General features: G+C 43.2%; 2 protein-coding genes and 1 long non-coding RNA gene across 4 annotated transcripts in view; 1 reads left to right on the top strand and 2 right to left on the bottom strand.

Moving 5' to 3' along the window:
- The window catches only part of SRPX (sushi repeat containing protein X-linked), a 31453-nt gene extending 17458 nt beyond the window's left edge, over window positions 1-13995 (bottom strand). For both annotated transcript variants that reach the window (XM_082219968.1, XM_082219969.1), the window contains exon 1: window positions 13815-13995. In XM_082219968.1, coding sequence (XP_082076094.1) covers window positions 13815-13887 — 73 coding nt within the window. In that variant the 5' untranslated portion in view covers window positions 13888-13995. The remainder of the gene's footprint in view (window positions 1-13814) is intronic.
- A 178-nt stretch (window positions 13996-14173) lies between these two features.
- Window positions 14174-15956, top strand: LOC309530845. The gene is made up of 2 exons (XR_014218944.1): window positions 14174-14940; window positions 15322-15956. It is a non-coding gene; the product is annotated as an uncharacterized lncRNA (long non-coding RNA).
- A 23-nt stretch (window positions 15957-15979) lies between these two features.
- Window positions 15980-19109, bottom strand: part of RPGR (retinitis pigmentosa GTPase regulator) — a gene marked incomplete at its 5' end in the record, with an annotated part of 37373 nt that continues 34243 nt past the window's right edge. The window contains 2 exons of the mRNA XM_082219946.1: window positions 15980-16486; window positions 18270-18367. Coding sequence (XP_082076072.1) covers window positions 16277-16486; window positions 18270-18367 — 308 coding nt within the window. The 3' untranslated portion in view covers window positions 15980-16276. The remainder of the gene's footprint in view (window positions 16487-18269; window positions 18368-19109) is intronic.

Here is a 19109-nt window from a genome sequence, read left to right as displayed (position 1 = left end):
CCCCGCCAGCCTTCCTGGACCTCTTCTGAAGGCCGGAGGGGGGGGGAAAGGCTTTGCTCCCCACCACCAGCATTTAAAAGAGGTCCCCGGAGATTTCCCTATGGGCTTTCGTCTTGCGAAGCAAGCCCATAGGGAAATTCGTCTTGCGAAGCGCCTCCAAAACAGAAAACCCTTTCGTTTTGCGGGTTTTCCGTCTTGCGAGGCATTCGTCTTGCGGGGTACCACTGTACACATTAAGGTACAATAATCCTATCTAAGAAAATGCTGAATGGGGTATGAATAAAATAAAAGAGATGACCATATAGCGCCTCAAAGATTTATAAGTCTCGTTAAACGTTTGTCTCCTCTTTTATTTTGCATTTTAATAGAATAGATATAGCGGGTCCCCTGAAGAGTGAAATTCAAACAAGCTGGGATTATTATAACTCGGTCTGTGATTGGCTGTGCAGCCCTTCTTTTTATCATCCACACATCATTCACTAAAGCACTGTGGTTATGTGGGTTTTTTAACATCTATGGCCCTAGGACATACTACTAGTAGTAATAATAATAATAATAATTACTACTACTACTACTACTATCATCAAAAGTGATTATGAAAAGGTTCACAGACTGGTACAAGCACGCAAAGAGGGGAACTATCACTCACCACCAGTGAAAGCACAGGCTCACGGTACTCAAGTAACCACATTTTGAAGAGCACTCATAACCACAATTGACACCTCTGTGTCAATTGAAGGGATGAGGAATCACGTTTTCAAAGTAATAGCCACAATGTAGTTTGAATGACGCAAAATAGCATTTATGTTACAAGCAAATTGTAGCTTAAGGAAGGATTCTGTTATCATATGCAACAAATGTGTTAACAACTGTATAACTGTGCAGAAAATTCTGACACTTCAGAATACAATATTCCTTTTTTTTTTTAAAGAGGTCATAACCTGCATCATTGTGCCAAAGACAGACTATTATAGTAGGCATGATCTTCCTCATGGACAGAATCAATTTCCTTTACCACCCCCACCCCCACTTTTGCTAGTACAGTTTTCCCAGTATTCTACTCTTGTTACTTTCTTTAAAACTGCTGATGTCGGCAGACATGTTGGCATGTCAACAGCTCCATGGTAGAAAACACTAAACTTAGTAGAATTTTAAAGCACTGCTGAGCTATGTAAGATTTAAATAGCAGTCTCTAACGGCTTTGATGATGTTACTAAAGGAATGCTTTTCATGCTTTGTTGTGCACTATTTGGCAGAATTCTGGGGTTCTGGTCTCAATGTTCAGCTCAAGAAAAGTGTCACCAAAATGTATTCTTTCAAACAATTTTTCAGAGAATTAGACTGAGTGCTCCTCAAAGATGCATCATGTAAAAGCAGCAGACTGGTGGGCAATATTTGAAGAGTTAGCTCTTTCCATGGTTATTTCCAGAAAATGCCAAGAACATTTAAAACCCCTTATTAATTTTTAATGGAACTTTTTGCTAACTTCCATGGAGCACTAAGGCTGCAATTCTATACTTGCTTACCAGAAAGTAAACTCCACTGAACTCAAAGTGGGCTTACTTTTGAGTAGCCGTGCACAGGATTAAGCCAGAGATTAATTTGCGGCCCTTTCAGATGTTGTTAAGACTACAACTCCCATTATCCCTGAACAGGAGTCTAACAACATCTGGAGGGCAACAAGATTTCCACCCCTAAACTGTCAGCCCCTAAGCCATGCATGCACCATAAATTTCACCATGCTCCAGTCCATGCAGGTGCAGTTATTAAAAGCACAGAAGAGAGTTAGTTCCATGTGAGGAAAATTCTTGGGGGCTGCAAATAATTTAGTTTGCTCTGTCAGGGTGTTTTTCAGAAAGATCCCACTGTTTTTGAAATTACATGCTTCAACTTGTTTTCAAGAGAAATCCTACAGAAGCAATACACCTCTCAAGCTGACAAAATTAAGCTGCAATTGTAGTGCAGAACAGAATAACAGGCAATTAATTACCTCAAAATAGTTTGGGGTGGGAGGAATGAGTGATCAATCAATATCCCGGGAGGATATCATTTTCAGTTACAGGAAACCACCATTCTTATCAGGTTTCATGGGAAATGTTGATTACAAATAGATAATGGGATATATCCAGTGTCAGTCATTCAGAGCAGACCCACTGAAATCAATGGACTTAAGTTGGATTCATTCAGCCCATCATTGTGTCCAGGCCACTGCAAGTTAATAAAATTGCATCATTGGGATAAGGGTCTACAAATCTGCTTGATCTCAATCACCAGGGGTACATATGTACAAAATCTTGGCATTTAGCATGTACGAATATGAGAAGCTGTTACTCTAGGAACAGGAATAATGGAGGCAAGCTCCATTTTAGCCACAAAAGTTGTAGATGGAACTTCACTGTTCAGAAACATGCACACGCCAATAATATGATGCTAGCGCTATGCAACACAGAGTGCCTGCTACTATTGTGCATGCTCACTATGGGGCAATTATACATAGACCTTGGGCCAAGGCAATTTGTTCATTCTTAGGGAGCTCCAGAGAACTAAACTCTAGCTTATTCCTGCCCCTGTGCAGATTGTACTGATCACCTGCAGAATATATTCCTCCTCTGTGACTAGGAAAAGAGTCCCTAGGAAGTCATCAGCTTTGCCAATTCCTAGATAGCCATGAGTCCCACTGAAGAAGCACAAGACTCTAATGTTTTGAGCACTACCTGCCATGCATAACACTGCACAATGAACTTTGTGAAGAACTGTGAAGCAAAGCTACAAAACTTTGGAAAGAGCCTTCCTTATTTTATGTTTCGGTGTTGTAAAAATATAGCAGTTTGTGGGGCTAGAAGGAATACGACCCAGCTACAGGTGTGCTACCGCCAACAAAAGGGTGAAATTAAGCCAATAGTATTTATTATGGCTCTCAAAGAAATCTCCCAAATCGTATGCTAGACTTTGCCATTATTTCCCCTCAGAAATTATTCCAAATCTATTTTTAACAATCTGGCACACAGTAGCCTGAAAATCTGCTTTTGAGAATGCAAATGGAAAATGTGCATTGTTCAGAATTAGCCATTTATTCAATGAAACATTTGGAACAGCCATCCATTTATGCAGCATTTGAAGTCAGGCTATTTCAAAATACATCTTTAGAAGATTAGGAACAGAAGAAACAATTAGTATTAGATGTACAAAACATTCCATGTCCCCTTCACTGATATTTCTGCTTCACCAAAGAGCGGCAATTCACATTCAGCTGTTTTCATGGATATCTGCTTTTCATTATTTTTCACCATCCCCCATTCAAAGCCTTGATGTACTATAATGCATCATGCAACAATACATTGCTGGTTTTTTATATACTTTCAAATGAAAAAATGGGTATTAAAAATGTACCTGCTTTGAGGCAATTTGTAACGGTACTTCTGAAGAGATGTCACATGGAAGATGGAGCAAGCTTGTTTTCTCCTGTGCCCGAGACTAGAACCCAATGGATTCAAGTTACAATAAAGGAGATTCTGACTAAACACCAGGAAGAACTTTATGATAATAAGAGCTGTTCAATAGTGGAATGGAAGCCCTTGATATCCTTCCATGGAGGTTTTTAAGCAGAGGTTGTCTGGCCATCTGTCATGGAAGCTTTATAGTTGAGATTTTTGCTTTGCAGGGGGTTGAACTAAATGACTCTCAGGGTCCCTTTGAACTCTATTATTCTATTATTAGAACACTTATGTTTAGCTTGGGAGCAACAAACAAGCAGTTCAGAACATAACAAGCCAGTGCTTGTAGTTTGCTGCCCTTATAGCACAGCGTGGCCAGGAGAGCAGAAGGAGCAAAGCAGGGAGGAAGCAAAACATGATCACAAAGGAGCAGCAGTGGCCCAAGCAAGGGGAGGTCAAAAGTTAATGGGATGCAAAGACGCATTTGCCCCTTTAGCCATCTAAGTTATCTCAGCTAGGTCCTGGAGATACTGTCTGAGTAATCACTGAGTGCTGCCTCCTGGCTAGTGAAAGAGCTGGTGCCTTCTGATGTAGCCATTGGCTCCTTTGCCACAAAGGGGCTTCCAACTGTGGGGATATCTTCTCAGGGCTCTCTTGACCTGTGAGGACTCTGTAGACCAGCCATGAGACTCTGGTGGCAGAGGTGTCTCTTCAGAGGACGATTTGGTTCCCAGACCCACATGAGGTGCACTATCTTTATTTTAGAGGTGCAGCTGCCATAGACCTATGCCTCTGAGATCTGGTCTGGGGCCGTGACATTCATTTGTTAAGCATTATGGTTTAACATGGCATGTAAACACAGCCATTACATACAGCAAGCAAGATGGCAAAAGTTATCTGATAATAATTCCTTTTTATTTTGTTTACGAAGCTTTTATGCTTCTTTTCCATTTTTCTAAAAGAATTCCAAAGTCCTGAGTACGGTGCCAAATGCTTCAACTGAAACACAACCAACAAGAAAATACTACATTTTGGACACCACCCAGTTCTGTACTGAGCACAAAAGCCTGCATATGTGGAAAATGTGGGTAGTAATCTAACTGCATATATTATGCAGTGGAACACAAGAGGCTTGGAGAAAGCAAATGCTGCCAAATGTCTCAAGTCAGGAAGGCTACAAGGAGGAGATCTTCAAGAACTCAGTCAAGGGCTTTGGGAAAGGCGCAGAGGAGAAAGAAAAAGCCCAATAAGATGCAAGAGAGGTGGCAAAAGTATATATGGCGGAAGCTGTAGTGGAAATAACTTCTAGCTATAAGCATTTTAAACCATTAACCTAGTACTACCTAACCTGGTACTCTAACCTAACCTTTTATTGAGGATGAAAGAGGAGAGCGGAAAATATGGTCTGAAACTCAACATCAAAAAAACGAAGATTATGGCCACTGGTCCCATCACCTCCTGGCAAATAGAAGGGGAAGAAATGGTGGCAGTGAGAGATTTTACTTTCTTGGGCTCCATGATCACTGCAGATGGTGACAGCAGCCACAAAATTAAAAGACGCCTGCTTCTTGGGAGAAAAGCAATGACAAACCTAGACAGCATCTTGAAAAGTAGAGACATCACCTTGCCAACAAAGGTCCGTATAGTAAAAGCTATGGTTTTCCCAGTAGTGATGTATGGAAGTGAAAGCTGGACCATAAAGAAGGCTGATCGCCGAAGAATTGATGCTTTTGAATTATGGTGCCGGAGGAGACTCTTGAGAGTCCCATGGACTGCAAGAAGATCAAACCTATCCATTCTTAAGGAAATCAGCCCTGATTGCTCACTGGAAAGACAGATCGTGAAGCTGAGGCTCCAATACTTTGGCCACCTCATGAGAAGAGAAGACTCCCTGGAAAAGACCCTGATGTTGGGAAAGATGGAGGGCACAAGGAGAAGGGGACGACAGAGGTCGAGATGGTTGGATAGTGTTCTCGAAGCTACCAGCATGAGTTTGACCAAACTGCAGGAGGCAGTGGAAGACAGAAGTGCCTGGCGTGCTCTGGTCCATGGGGTCACGAAGAGTCGGACACGACCAAACACGACCCAACCTGGTGCTACCTAAGAATAAGCTGATAGCTTGGCCCAAGGTCTATATATAATTGCTCAGCAGTGGGCATGCATAACAGCACAATTATTTAACTTTATTATAATTGTCAGTCTGTCCTTTTTTGTATTTCCCCTCTCATCTTATTCTGTGTATTTCCCCCTTTATACCCATCTACATAGATACCTGCTATTTAGAAGACCGCTTCATACCATCTGATGGATTCTAGTCCATAGCTCATACCATAATAAAACGGTTAGCTTTAAAGTGGCACAAGACTTAGGAATATAAAAACAGCCTGCAGGATCGGGCCAAAGGACTCATCATACTGTTCTCACAGTGGCTAGCAAGATGCCTGTGGGAAACTAGGGGGCAGAACATGAGCACAAGAAGAATCACCCCTCCTGTGGTTTGTAGCAATTGTTATTTGGAAGTACTACTGCCTCCAACTGTAGAGGCAGAGCACAGCCAACATGGCTTGTAGCCATTGATTGCCCTCTCCTCCATGAATTTGTCTCATCTTCTTTTGAAGCCATCCTAGTTGGTGGCCATCACTGCCTCCTGGGGTAATGAGTTCCATAGTTTGACTAAGCTGTGCGAACATTTTCTTGTTTGCATCATAGCTTAGGTGAGCCTTAAACAGAGGATGTCCTTGCTCCCCTCAGTCTTAACCACCACACTACTTCAGATATCTGTGAAGGAAAAGTGTAAAGCACTCCTAAAATACATTTTGAAAAGTCAACTCTCTCTCTCTCTCTGCAACATAATTTGGAGCTCAGAGCCTAGTGTCTCATTTCCAAAGAAGTCTTATATTTTGAACCTAGTTCTGACACAGAAGACAATTTCTCATCAGAATTGGAAAGTCAGTGGCAAAAAGATGGACAAATTGCATCTCAGAACTGCCAGCCTGAACCACAGTTCCCAGGAGGGTAAACCTTTGTGGTAAGTGAGAGAAGAGACAGACTGACTAACAGTAACTCATGCTCTGCCATACCACACTGGCCAAAGTTTTGCCAGGCTTTTCAGTAAATCCCTCAGTACAACTGATGAAGTGTGGAAAAATACATAAAACAGTATACAGAACTGCAATGTTGTTCTGAAGTTGTGTGTTTCAGTGGTTCTCTCTAGTAATTAACCCCCAAAATGAGCCCGAGAGAGGAGTTAAATAAGCATTGTTCTTCCTCCCTAACGTACTTTCCTATAAAGAAGACATGCCTTCTTCCTAAACTAGAATGCAGTTATGCATTCTGGTTGAATAAAATAATTTCATCATTCCTTAAAAACAAAAAAACCTCAAACTTCTAAATGATGGCCAACAAATTCACATAAACCATTTCTATTGCAAAGCAAGCTTTGAATACTAAATTTCATACTAAATTTCATAGTGAATCTTTGTAAACCATTCCACTTATAAGGTATTGGTCTTAGTAACCAAGCTGTTAAGGTGGGAAAAGGTGTGTTCACACATGAGAAACATGAAATCCCAGAGTTGGTCATGGTTATCAAAACAGAATATAAGGTCACCATAAATTTGACCTAATTTGGCAGCAGTGTCATTTTCTAAGCAGCTATTTGGGCAACTGGAAGGTTTTGAATATGGTGATATTTAACAGGCCTAACAGTGCTATATACATGTTTACTCAGAAGCAAATCTCACTCAGTTCAATTGAGATTGCTCACAGGTAAATGGGTAAGGAGCTTTCATCCCCAAAACGCATGGACCGTCACTATGAGTCATTATTTATTTAAACTACATAAACGGACTACTGAAAGTACCAACATTTAAAGTTTTAGAAATTTTCTAGTAAACAAAAACAACAAAAGATCACCCAAAGAGCAACAAATGTATTACTAATGTTTGCTTAAGTAGCAACAAGTATCCTTGTAGAGTATTTGAGGATAATTTGCAGGTTAATATGGGACCAGTAGAATTTATAGGAATTGGGCTCAGATAAGTATTTTCTGACATAGGACCACTTCCAACTTTAAAAAGGCATATCCAACAAAAACCCAAGCTCACTGATGGTACAAAAGATTGAGCACACAGTAATTTGAGAATTCCAGTTATGTGAACCATGTGTGTGATTTTCACTATAAAAGGAACAAAAAAACTTCAAAACTCAGCAAGATCAAAACAGAGCTAGCTGACTGGCAATGGCAGTTACACATGTGCTGTTCAACACATGTTGGAGTTCTGCAAACTTGGTCCTTTGCCATTTGAAGTGAACTTCAGCTGATGCAATTCAAATCGAGGAACTGAAGCAAATTTAGCATCACATTCCGCCTCATGGCATAAATTGTACAGCAATCTCACCATCAACAGCACTAATCTTACATGACACAAGAAAGGGAACTCCTTTTTCCCACCATATGCTCTTTGGGGCCTGGAGCTATTTCTGTAGTGATCCCCAACAAGCTTTTTCCACTTTAGCTTAAGAAAGACATGCAGCAACAACAGTTGCATTGGCAATGTGCATCGAGTTAACAGAGTGCCTATTCAAAACTTCCCCTAAGTTCAATAAGCGTGTATAGGATAAGTTACTTCTAAATGAGCAATGATACACTAAAAAGTCAAGCCCCTACCCCTCTAGAAAACAAAGCCTTCAGATGAGGCATGGGATAGGGGAAAGAGTTGAAGGCTCAGCAGAAGACAACCTCAGATTTAGGTTAGTGGATTCACACACACACACACGCACAGAAGTCCAACTCCCACAAATCACAAGCTAGTTGACACTATGCAGGAGCTATACCAATTCTCAGAATCAGTGGTTTTCTTGATTGACCAAATTAGCTCAATAATCGCACAAAACACTGTGTATGCTTCACTGTTTCTCAGAGATACGACTAGTCACATCTGTTTGTTCAAGACAATTAGCAATTAATCCCAAGTGAGTAGATGAATGATAGCACAGCAATATGGAAAGAATGCCTGAGCTGCTTTTTGGAGAACAGAAAAGGGGTGCACTTTTAATATATGGAACAGGGCAGCTGCAATATTGCCAAGGTGAACTGCCCTTGGCCAGAAAAGGCAATTGTTTCTATTCCATTTGCTGCTCCCAATATTTTGAAGTTTGGGGAAGGTAGTTTTAACACCAGAATAGCAGCTTTTTAGACTGTAAAAAGTGGACCTTAACGATACTAGGGAACAGCCAACGGCAACAGAGTTCTAGTGTTTCTTCTGGATTTTTGTCAATAACCTTATCCAGAAAGCCAAACTCTGAAGACAGCAACTTCATGTAGCAAAAGAGTATCCAGTACAGTGATCTGTCAGTTTAAGTAAATACAATTTAGTCAGACAGAACTTTATTGCATGTTAGGTTAACAATCATTGTATCAAATACGATTGTGTTTAGATCTCTGGAAGGGCTGGAACATAAATTTAAATAAATAAATAGGTTCAGTTATGAAACAGTGCAAATCTGTCTTCCAGCATTTTTGCATTGGCAATGTTAGCTGAATTGCACCATCAAAAATAAATTCAAACCTTGCTTACAAACACAATTAATTCACTAACTTTATGACCCCCAGTGGACAACTGTTACTTATGCAAAGTATGCTTGCAGTCCCAAATGATGCAATGCTCATCCATTAAGCATGCTCAACAGCTTTTTAAAGGTGGGAGGGAGGTTGCATGCACTTAATAACTTCAAAATTGCACAATCTCACACACATTTGGCATTGGGTTGCTTTTTAAAGCATTTGGAATTGTTGGATTTGGAAGTAAAGTAAGTATCAGTAAAATGACAGTGGTCCCTGGAGAATGGATTCACATTGTCACTCTTTTCCCACCACAAGAAGATTTTGTTCTAATCACCCAATGCGTGCTCAAGCGCCCCCACACAAGGCAATTTAGCAGACACTAAACCACAGAGCCTAGGACTTGCTGATCAGAAGGTTGGCAGTTCGAATCCCTGCAATGGGGTGAGCTCTCGTTGCTCGGTCCCAGCTCCTGCCCACCTAGCAGTTCGAAAGCATATCAAGTGCAAGTAGATAAATAGGTACCGCTCTGGTGGGAAGGAAAACAGCATTTCTGTGTGCTGCTCTGGTTTTGCCAGAAGTGGCTTAGTTATGCTGGCCACATGACCCGGAAGCTGTCTGAGGACAAATGCCAGCTCTTTGACTTGTAGAGTGAGATGAACGCCGCAACCCCAGAGTCATCTGCAACTGGACCTAATGGTCAGGGGTACCTTTACCTTTATGCATAAAAACAGTAATTGACAAAATTCCACAAATGAACTTAAGGCAAAACCTAAGTGGTGGCAGGAAAAATTAGCAACTTTTTGGCAAATGACAAATAATGCTCTTATTCATTTAAAATCATCCTCAGAAGCAGATACTTTAAATCAGTCTCAGAATTAAAAAAAAACCCCAAACCCATGGGCTTTACCTTGAACAAATATCCTTTCTGTCTTGAAAACGGAAAGGGGAAGCGTGCAGATTTCCATGCAAATAAATTAGAGTAAATGTGTTTGCCAAATGGGAAGGCACATCAAACTGCTCAAAGAAGTCATTAAGAGGTTTGGAGGGAAGTGTCACCAGTATGCGAATGACACTATGCTTTATTTATCCTGTTTCAACAAAACCAGATGAGGTGGTAAAAGTCACAGAATAAGTATGGGGAACCTGGTCATTACCTCAGCCAGCACGGCCAGTGAACAGAGATGAGAACTGGAGCCCAACAACATCTGGAGGGCCACAGGTTCCCCCTGTCATAAATTGCTGCCTGGGATTAGCAATCATCAATTGATGAGGGTGAGCAAACCAAAGTTCAATCTAGATGAGATAGCGCTATCAAGTTCAGTCTGATTAGTTTGCAAGTTTGTGGTTCCCTTTACGGTTAAATGGACTTGCACTTCCTCTGAATTATAAGATGAGCAGGTTGAACGTACTCCTCAACCTGGTTTTTCCTCCTGGAACCAAAGGCAACAGTGCTTTTCACTCCCTCAGTTTGATATGCCAGCTGAGGCCAGTGCTACAGAATGGTGAGTTATCCACGGAAATTGCCACCCTATGGAAGGTGCTCTGTTTGATGCTGCCCTTGAAGACTGTTTGCAAACTTCAGTTAGCTTAGTTCAGAACTCATAAGTCCACTTGTTACCAAGAATAAGCAAATGGAAACACACAGCACTGGTATCTAAATAACTTTATTAGCTTTCAGCTTGTTGGAGCAATTCAAGGTGCTGGTTCTAGCCTTGAAAGCCATAAACTAACCTGGGCCAGACTACCTCAAGAAGCATCTTCTCCCATGGAAGCTTCCCTACATCATAGGGAGCATTACTCCAAATCCCATCCTTATCTAACTTTTGATTGATGAAAAGAAGGAACACAATATGGTCTTTTGTGACCATGCTGCTGCACTCTCCTTCCCAGCTATGCTCTTATAAAGACTTTTTTATTGCAGCAAGCAATTGGATGATAAAACATGACTGCATCTTAAGTGCTGTGTGTAGGTGTTTTAGGCTATTGTATTATTGTGTATATATGATGCCGTTTTATTCGCCACTGCTTTACATTTTTCATAAGCTATAAACTGCACTGATATGGAGATTATATCGTAAAATAAATAAAACAAATGCATTTTTCCCAGTGGCTAATGAACATACAATAAAAATGCCTGTCTAGAAAGACAACATAATTCAAAGTGGGATGTAAAACTATTATTTTGCATTCATGTGTAAAACACATAATACTATGCTCCTGGAAATTAGAAGACCCTGTGTCATCTTGCCAGCACTGTATTGCCATTAAAAACAGCCAATTCCCAACAGCGTCCAACACTAGTGAAAAATGCTAGGGTCCTCCTCATACAGTACATACGCATCCTCTGCTCTTATAAACTATTCCAGAAAGAGAGATGACAGCAAACTAACTTGTTCATGAGATTCAGATTAAGGAGCTATGAAATAGCAACTCTGTACCAGATTTATTCAGCACAGTCCTATGTCAACAACCAACATACATTTAAACACAAGCAGAAGCCCCCTTGGGCAGGCAAGTAGAAAGCCAAATATAGTACATTGGGTACCCACAACCCATCATGATCAAAGGACCTAATACAGTGGTGCCTCGCAAGACGAAATTAATTCGTTCCGCAAGTTTTTTCTTCTTGCGAGTTTTTCGTCTTGCGAAGCACGGTTTCCCATAGGAATGCATTGAAAATCAATTAATGCGTTCCTATGGAAACCGCTTGCCAGGCTGGCGGTGCGGAGAAGGGCTTTTCTCCCCACCGCAAGCCTTCAGGACAGGTACGGGAACAGAGGGGAAGGGGCGCAGCGCTTCTCCTCTGTTCCCGGGGCTTGCGGTGGGAGGAGGGTTTTTCCTCCCCACCGCCAACATTCAGAACAGCATTCTGAATGTTGGCGGTGGGAAGGAAAACCCTCCTCCCACCGCAAGTCTTCAGGACAGCCTTCTGAAGGCTGGCGATGGGGCGGAAAAACCTCTTCCTGCCGCCAGCCTTCGAAGCAGCCTTCCAAAGGCTGGCGGTGGGGCAGAGAGCCCTCCTCCCGCCGCCAGGCTTCGGAGCATCCTTCCGAAGGCTGGCGGCGGGAGGAGGTCTTTCCGCCCCCCCCTCCAGGCTTTGGAGCAGGCTTCCGAAGGCTGGCGGCGGGAGGAGGGCTTTCCGCCCCACCGCCAGCCTTCGGAGCAGCCTTCCAAAGGCTGGCGGCGGGAGGAGGTCTCTCTGCCCCACCGCCAGCCTTCAGAGGAGGTCCGAGGACAGTGGGGAAGACGCGCTGCGCTTCCCCGCTGTCCCGGAGATTTCCCCATGGGCTTTCGTCTTGCGAAGCAAGCCCATAGGGAAATTCGTTTTGCGAAGCGCCTCCAAAACGGAAAACCCTTTCGTCTAGCGGGTTTTCCGTCTTGCGAGGCGTTCGTCTTGCGGGGTACCACTGTATACTCTAATTAGCACTTTTAACAAGAAAGGCATTTTATAGTTTTATCTTGCTCCTTCTTGCATCAATGCTTATGGTTTTCTTTGTTTTGCTTTTAAAAAATATATAGTTTAGTTTTGCCCTGTGAGGTAAATCAGTAGAATTCCCATTTTACAGAACTGAGGCCGAAGACTTTCCCTGGGCCACACAGGGAGGCTGTCACTTGACAGGGATTTGAACATAGCCTATAATCCAGTTAACTAAACCAGAAAAGAACATCTAGCCCAAAGGACCCTGCCTTTAGCACGCAGGATCAGCAGGCTGAAACTATCCTGACTAAAGGCTAATGATCAGGTTTTATTCACAGAGCCACAGAAAACAGCTATATTTTGGCCCTCGAACCATGGTGAGCTTGTTGCATGCATCCACTGCCACACACAGTATTCAGTTTTTGGTATGACCTGGCTAATATCATAGAATCACAGTTGCAAGGGACCCCGAGGCTCAATGTATCCCAACCCCGAGCACTGCAGGAATATGCAGCTGTCCCTTACCAGGATTGAACCTGTAACCTTGGTGTTATCAGCACCACACTATAACCAAGTGTACATGACATCAGACAATCTTTTAAATATATATACTGTACTGCAGATGATCCATGTGAGCAGGAAGTCTAAACTGGGTCTTCAGGTCCATCGGTGAGTATGCCGTGCCAGTGTGATAACACTTCTCAGGCAGGCACAGCAACTTGACTTTGATGTGATGCCACCTGTAAGGGGCTCTGGTACGGTTTCCATGCCAGGCATCACATTTAAACTGTGTGCCAATACTTTGTATGTAGTGGTGGATACAAGGCTAACTGAAGCGTCTGCCAGTCATTCATTATTCCTATACACGTATGTATCACATAACTCACGTGCATTCACGTGCAGAATAAGACTGCAGCCAACTCTTAATTACACACAGGTGTTAGGTGCATTTACAAGTTATCAGGTTTGGGTGGAACACTTGCGTGGACGAGACCGCCGTTGCCCGAAAGATTAGCACCGGCTGGGGAGTCAACCCGCGCAGACTTTTAAAGTCTCTCCCCCCCCCCCGCCGCCTTCAACAACTGACGCCCCAAGACTACTAGGAGCTTTGTTTCTGAAAGGAAATTCTCATGCAAAAGAATTGCAAACCCACACGACGAGCGCACTATATTCTTATTTCGGGGCGTCCCCCACAAGGGTCGGCCGCCGCTTTCCCACCTTGGGCGTAACTTTCGGCCAGGTGGCTGCAGCCGAAGACTAAGCGGCGGCGGCGGCGTCTCTTTCCTCGAAGGCGCCTTGCGCGGACTCGGAGGCGCCGCCTTCCCCGCGCGGTCCCGAATGCATCCCCGCCGCCGCCCCCCTCCTCGGTTTCCGCCCCCTCTCCTGAGCCCCCTACCTTGGTACGCGAGGCTGAAGCGCGCGCCCACCGCCAGCAGGAGAGCAGCCAAGCAGACGGAGGGGCTCCGCATGTTGCCTTCGCTCTGGCGCCCCTTCGGCTCCCACTGCAAGGCTGCCGGCCGACGCGAGAGCCGGGAGCAAGCGGGCGGCGAGCAGGCAGAGGGGCTCCCCTTGCAAGCTCCTCCCTCCGCAGCCTCTTCCCGCTGAAACTCTTCCCCACAGCCTCCCTCCTCCTCCTCCTCCTCCTCCTCTCCCCACCCGCCTCGCGCAGGACGCCGAGCCCAGCTGCAAAGCAGCGCCGAGGGAGGCTGAGGTGGCCCCAAAGGGGCGCCTTCCTAGCAGCAGCGCTCGTGCAACGCTCCCGAATCAACTCTCTCTCTCGGCGCTGGGATTCCGCCAGTTTAAAAAAAAAAAAACAAATTTCCTCCACTGCGGTTTCAAAATGTATTTTCCCTCCACGGGCCGTTTGCAGAATCAATTCATTTAATGGTGCGGGAGAAGCAGGAGCCTGGAAAGGGTCAAGCACACCACCAACCCGCCCAGCCGCCCCCTGCTTTGCTCAAGGCGACGCTCGTCAGCCCTGCTTGTAATCCAGACCACGATGGTCTCGCGCGCCAGACAAAAAGGATGCCTGCGGGCTCCCCTCCTGCCTCTGAAAGGCTTGAGGCCTTCCCAGACATGCCCGCCGCCGAGGAGCTTTTGGTGTGTGGCGAGACTTCCTCCAGCGTTACCCCTAGGCCGACACAAGTAGAGCGGTATCCTGCCGCCACTCACGGGGAGCGGAGCCTTTAGCAACTCTTACTACTCGGATGCAGGGACGGAGAACACTGCCTAGGTTTTAGGCCAGTTTGGTCTTCTCAACAAGGACATAGAGGTTGCCTCAGTTCCAGTCAGTGTGGAGTAAGAGAGGCAAAGTGACCTCCGCGTGGGCTTCCCAGACATATCTGGTCAGCCACTGTAGGAGCAAAATGCTGGGCTTTTGGGAAAGAAACTGCAGAGAAGTACATGCATGGACAATTGCATCAACGGTGACACCTATCTTCCTTAAAATCATTCCTCAAAACTCATTTTTTTCAGCATGCCTTGTCTACTAGATCCTAATTCCCAGTTAACCGAGCTTTAAGGTAAAGGTAAAGGTACCCCTGCCCGAATGGGCCAGTCTTGACAGACTCTGGGGTTTGTGCGCCCATCTCACATCTATAGGCCGGGGGCCAGCGCTGTCCGGAGACACTTCCGGGTCACGTGGCCAGCGTGACAAAGCTGCATCTGGCGAGCCAGCGCAGCACACGGAACGCTGTTTACCTTCCCGCTGGTAAGCGGTACCTATTTATCTACTTGCACCCGGGGGTGCTTTCGCAACTGCTAGGTTGGCAGGCGCTGGGACCGAGCAGCGGGAGCGCACCCCGCCGCGGGGATTCGAACCGCCGACCTTTCGATCGGCAAGCCCTAGGCGCTGAGGCTTTGACCCACAGCGCCACCCGCGTCCCTCTTAACCGAGCTTTAAGTACATGTAATGGAATCTGCAGACCTTCATCTCTCCCTCTCTCAATTTCCCCAGTTTGCTTTTAGATTGTAAGCTTCTTGAGAGAAGAGTGTTCTCTAAATTGCCTATTTCTTATTTATTGGAAACACTTGGTTTTAAAACGACACTTTTCTCCCTCTGTATGAGGCACTAAAGACTGCTCACAAACCATAAACAATGATAAAACAGATATAAAACTAAAGTATGAATAAAAATAACACCAAGTTGGCAGATATTACAATGCATATTCAGATCACCAGGAGAAAAAGGAGAGCCAAGAATTTGACATTCAAACCTCCTGCAGATTCAGCAAACATCCAACTAGAACAAACAAAAAAATCAGCTTGACACTGATTTCCATTGGGTAAGAGACCAAAGAAATCTTCCAGGACAGGGCACCACAGTGCTTTTACGGGATTAACACAAAACAGGGCATCTCCTGATAACAGGCAGTAGTTCTTCAAGTATCCTTGGTCCTAAACGATTTACAGTTTTTAACATCTTCATCTCAAAGAATAAGTAACTTAACAAGTATTTTTCTGGCTATCTTCCTGAATCAACTGCAATGTGAATTTATACTTGTAGATTCAAATGATAAATTTGTTTATAAAAAAAACCCAATAAAATATCTCAACCCAACCTTTGAAGTACAAAAATATATTTTTTTTATTAAAACACAGAGTTAAGGCCACGACATTTCAGTAAGACTGTGATACTCATCTTTGTTGCAGTAACTAAAAATATTAATACAAATAAATACTAGGAAGTTGGTCCAAAATCAATGCAAATCAGTTGAAACATGCTAATTTTACAAAAAAAAATCCATCAATATGATCATTATATATCTGCCATTATCATTTTCAAGTATAAATTGCAGTATCTGCTTGCAAGCTGCCAGTTATGACACCACATTTATGCAAGCTTTATAAATTTAAGCATCAAAGTATTACACAGGTAGAGGATGTCTTTTTGGCCTGATGTGGTGCCTCCTTTTGATTTTCTTCAGCATGGTTCTGATTTTCGTCTTTAGTCTTCTCTTTAGGTAAGTCTCCTTGATTGCCAGTTTCCTGCTCACTGTGAGGAAGATTTTCAAGTTTGTTTTCATCACAGCTGTGTGCATTCTTCTGCTTCCGTTTAAAAAAAGAAAACTAAAACACACATAGAAAAACAAAACCCACATACAATTATTAACTATTTTGAAAACTATTGAGTATGTTTGACAATTCTTTTAAGGCAGAAAAAGGAGTCTGCATGCACAACTTTTTACTTATCTGGACATAATATGAAACAAAATGTTTATATCTAGAGAGATGATTGCAAGTTTGACTCAAATATCTGCATCTTCAACAATGTTTTTTCAGAATTTAAGTTCCACTGAGTTAAGCAGGGCTTACTTCCCAGTAAGTCTTGCAGAAAGCATAATACAGTACTGCAATCTTAAACCAGTTAACTGTGCTAGGACTATTGCCAATAGAAGCAGGATGAAGAAGAAACATTCCTAATGAATTATTGTAACACAAACAACAAAGCATTATGCAACTATGATAATTGATAACAGATGTTTGTTTACAACATCCAAGTAGACTGCAAAAGATTATGCTCAAAAATAAATGGGGATATGTCAACAGAAACATTTGCAGCTTTCAGACCGAACAACTAATTCAGTATGTAGTACTCTTGGTTGCAAATTTATCTTATCTAAATAACTGTGCCCATTGTTTTCCAAGAAAGAAACAGTGATTAATTCCCATCCTGACAACACATACTTGGAAGAAACTTGGATTTGCGCATCTAAAGTTTCATACAAGGGCAAAGCATCTTGACAATTCACAGATCATGCAACCAAGCTACACAATACTTTAAACTTCTTAAGGTATGCAAATATGGTGCAGACTTTCCCATAAGTACTAATTTTGACTACAGGATGATGAATACATCTTTTCGATGTTCCTTCATTAACCTCCCTTGTCTCACATAACAAATTAGCACATCTGAGACTATGCTCAAACCTTTGTTCTTGACATGATTTTTCAATGTGCCATCTTTTTTTTTAAAAAAGAAAGCACATTCAAAAACCCTCCACCTGCAGTCTGAAGTTACATACCGTATTTTTCGCCCCATAGGGCGCACCGGCCCATAGGGCACACCTAGTTTTTTTTTGGGGGGGGGAATAAAGAATTTTTTTTATTTCCCCCCCATGATAACCTTGAGAAAAAGTACTTTGGTATTTCTTGGGAAGATGCTGATTTGTTTCCATTAAAACCCTATTTTAATATCTGCACCCCAAAAGCATCTATCCAGAGCCATTACTGATCCCCATCTTCACTATTTGCTCACCAAGCATCCTGCAGATTGCACACCCTACTGCACTGTGTACAATGATTAGTAAAAGTATACATTGAGGTTGCAAACCTATATTCATTTACTTGGGAATAAGGCCCAATGAAAGGGACGTGGGTGACACTGTGGTCTAAACCACAAAGCCTAGGGCTTGCCGATCAGAAGGTCAGTGATTTGAATCCCTGCGACGGGGTGAGCTCCTGTTGTTTGGTCCTAGCTCCTGCCCACCTAGCAGTTTGAAAGCACGTCAAAGTGCAAGTAGATAAATAGGTACTGCTCCGGCAGGAAGGTAAATGGTGTTTCCGTGCGCGGCTCTGGTTCACCAGAAGCGGCTTAGTCATGCTGGCCACATGACTCGGAAGCTGTCTGCAGACAAACGCCAGCTCCCTTGGCCTATAGAGCGAGATGAGCATGCAACCCCAGAGTCGTCTGGGACTGGACCTAACTATCAGGGGTACCTTTAAGGCCCAATGAATAGGAAGGAAAGTTCTAAACATGGTTTCAGGTGCATGTCAGGTTTAATAATAACACTTTTCCTTCTGTTGGGGGTGAGGTTATCCAGGATGACATATAAAAAAAATCTTTTTTTACCCTTTTAGCCTTCTGCGGTAGTTTTGTCTTGTCCTCGTCACCGTCTGCGATTGCTCCTGAAGAATTGTTTGTGACGCAAGCCACTGCAGTTTCACACTCTGAAAATAACCCAACAAATTAGCTGCCATTTTCAAAGTCCCACTTCTGACTAATTCAGCCAACACATGCTTAAAGTCATGAGCCATTCATCTTAAACATGGAGGCATTTAATGGGATATTCAGTAAAGCTAAAACTAGACAGCCAAACCTCAAGAATTTTAGTTTTATTTGACTCATATCTATTCTTAGTTGTTGTTCCCATTGGGATCCAGACACTTATAACAGAAGAATGAGTATAATGTTGGTGGGCATGTAAATTGTTTCGTCTAAAAATCTTACAGGCAACAGAAGGCAGGGTATTCTCCATCAAAGCAAGAAAACAACAAACATGACCCATCCCATAAGGTTCCCTAAGACATCTGAGCTGCATTGGAACAGAGGAATGTTCTGTGCTACTAAGAGTATCTCCACATAGCAGAATAATCCTCTCTCTCTCTTTTGATGCACAACCATAGCATAGTGGCAGAACACACACTTCATTATTCACCCAGGCCTTCGGATCTTCCATTACTGTGTTCTTGGGGGCTGAGTTTGTTGTAATGGCTGCTCCATGGCCTGCTTTGATGTATTGTGGTTTAATTAGTTTAAGTGTATTGTTTTGTTTTAGTGTGCTATAAAACCACCCTGTGGTTTTAGACAAAGGGCAGTCTATAAATAGAATAAATACACAACAGATCCCAGGTTCATTCCACGGCATCTCCAGAAAGAGCTGGGGAAATCCTGTTGGAAACCCCAGATAGC

This window comes from Podarcis vaucheri, assembly GCF_965113315.1.
Source record: "Podarcis vaucheri genome assembly, chromosome: 4".
NCBI lineage: Eukaryota > Metazoa > Chordata > Lepidosauria > Squamata > Lacertidae > Podarcis > Podarcis vaucheri.
The sequence above is the reverse complement of the archived record's forward strand: the minus strand, read 5'-3'. Positions and strand labels throughout refer to the sequence as shown.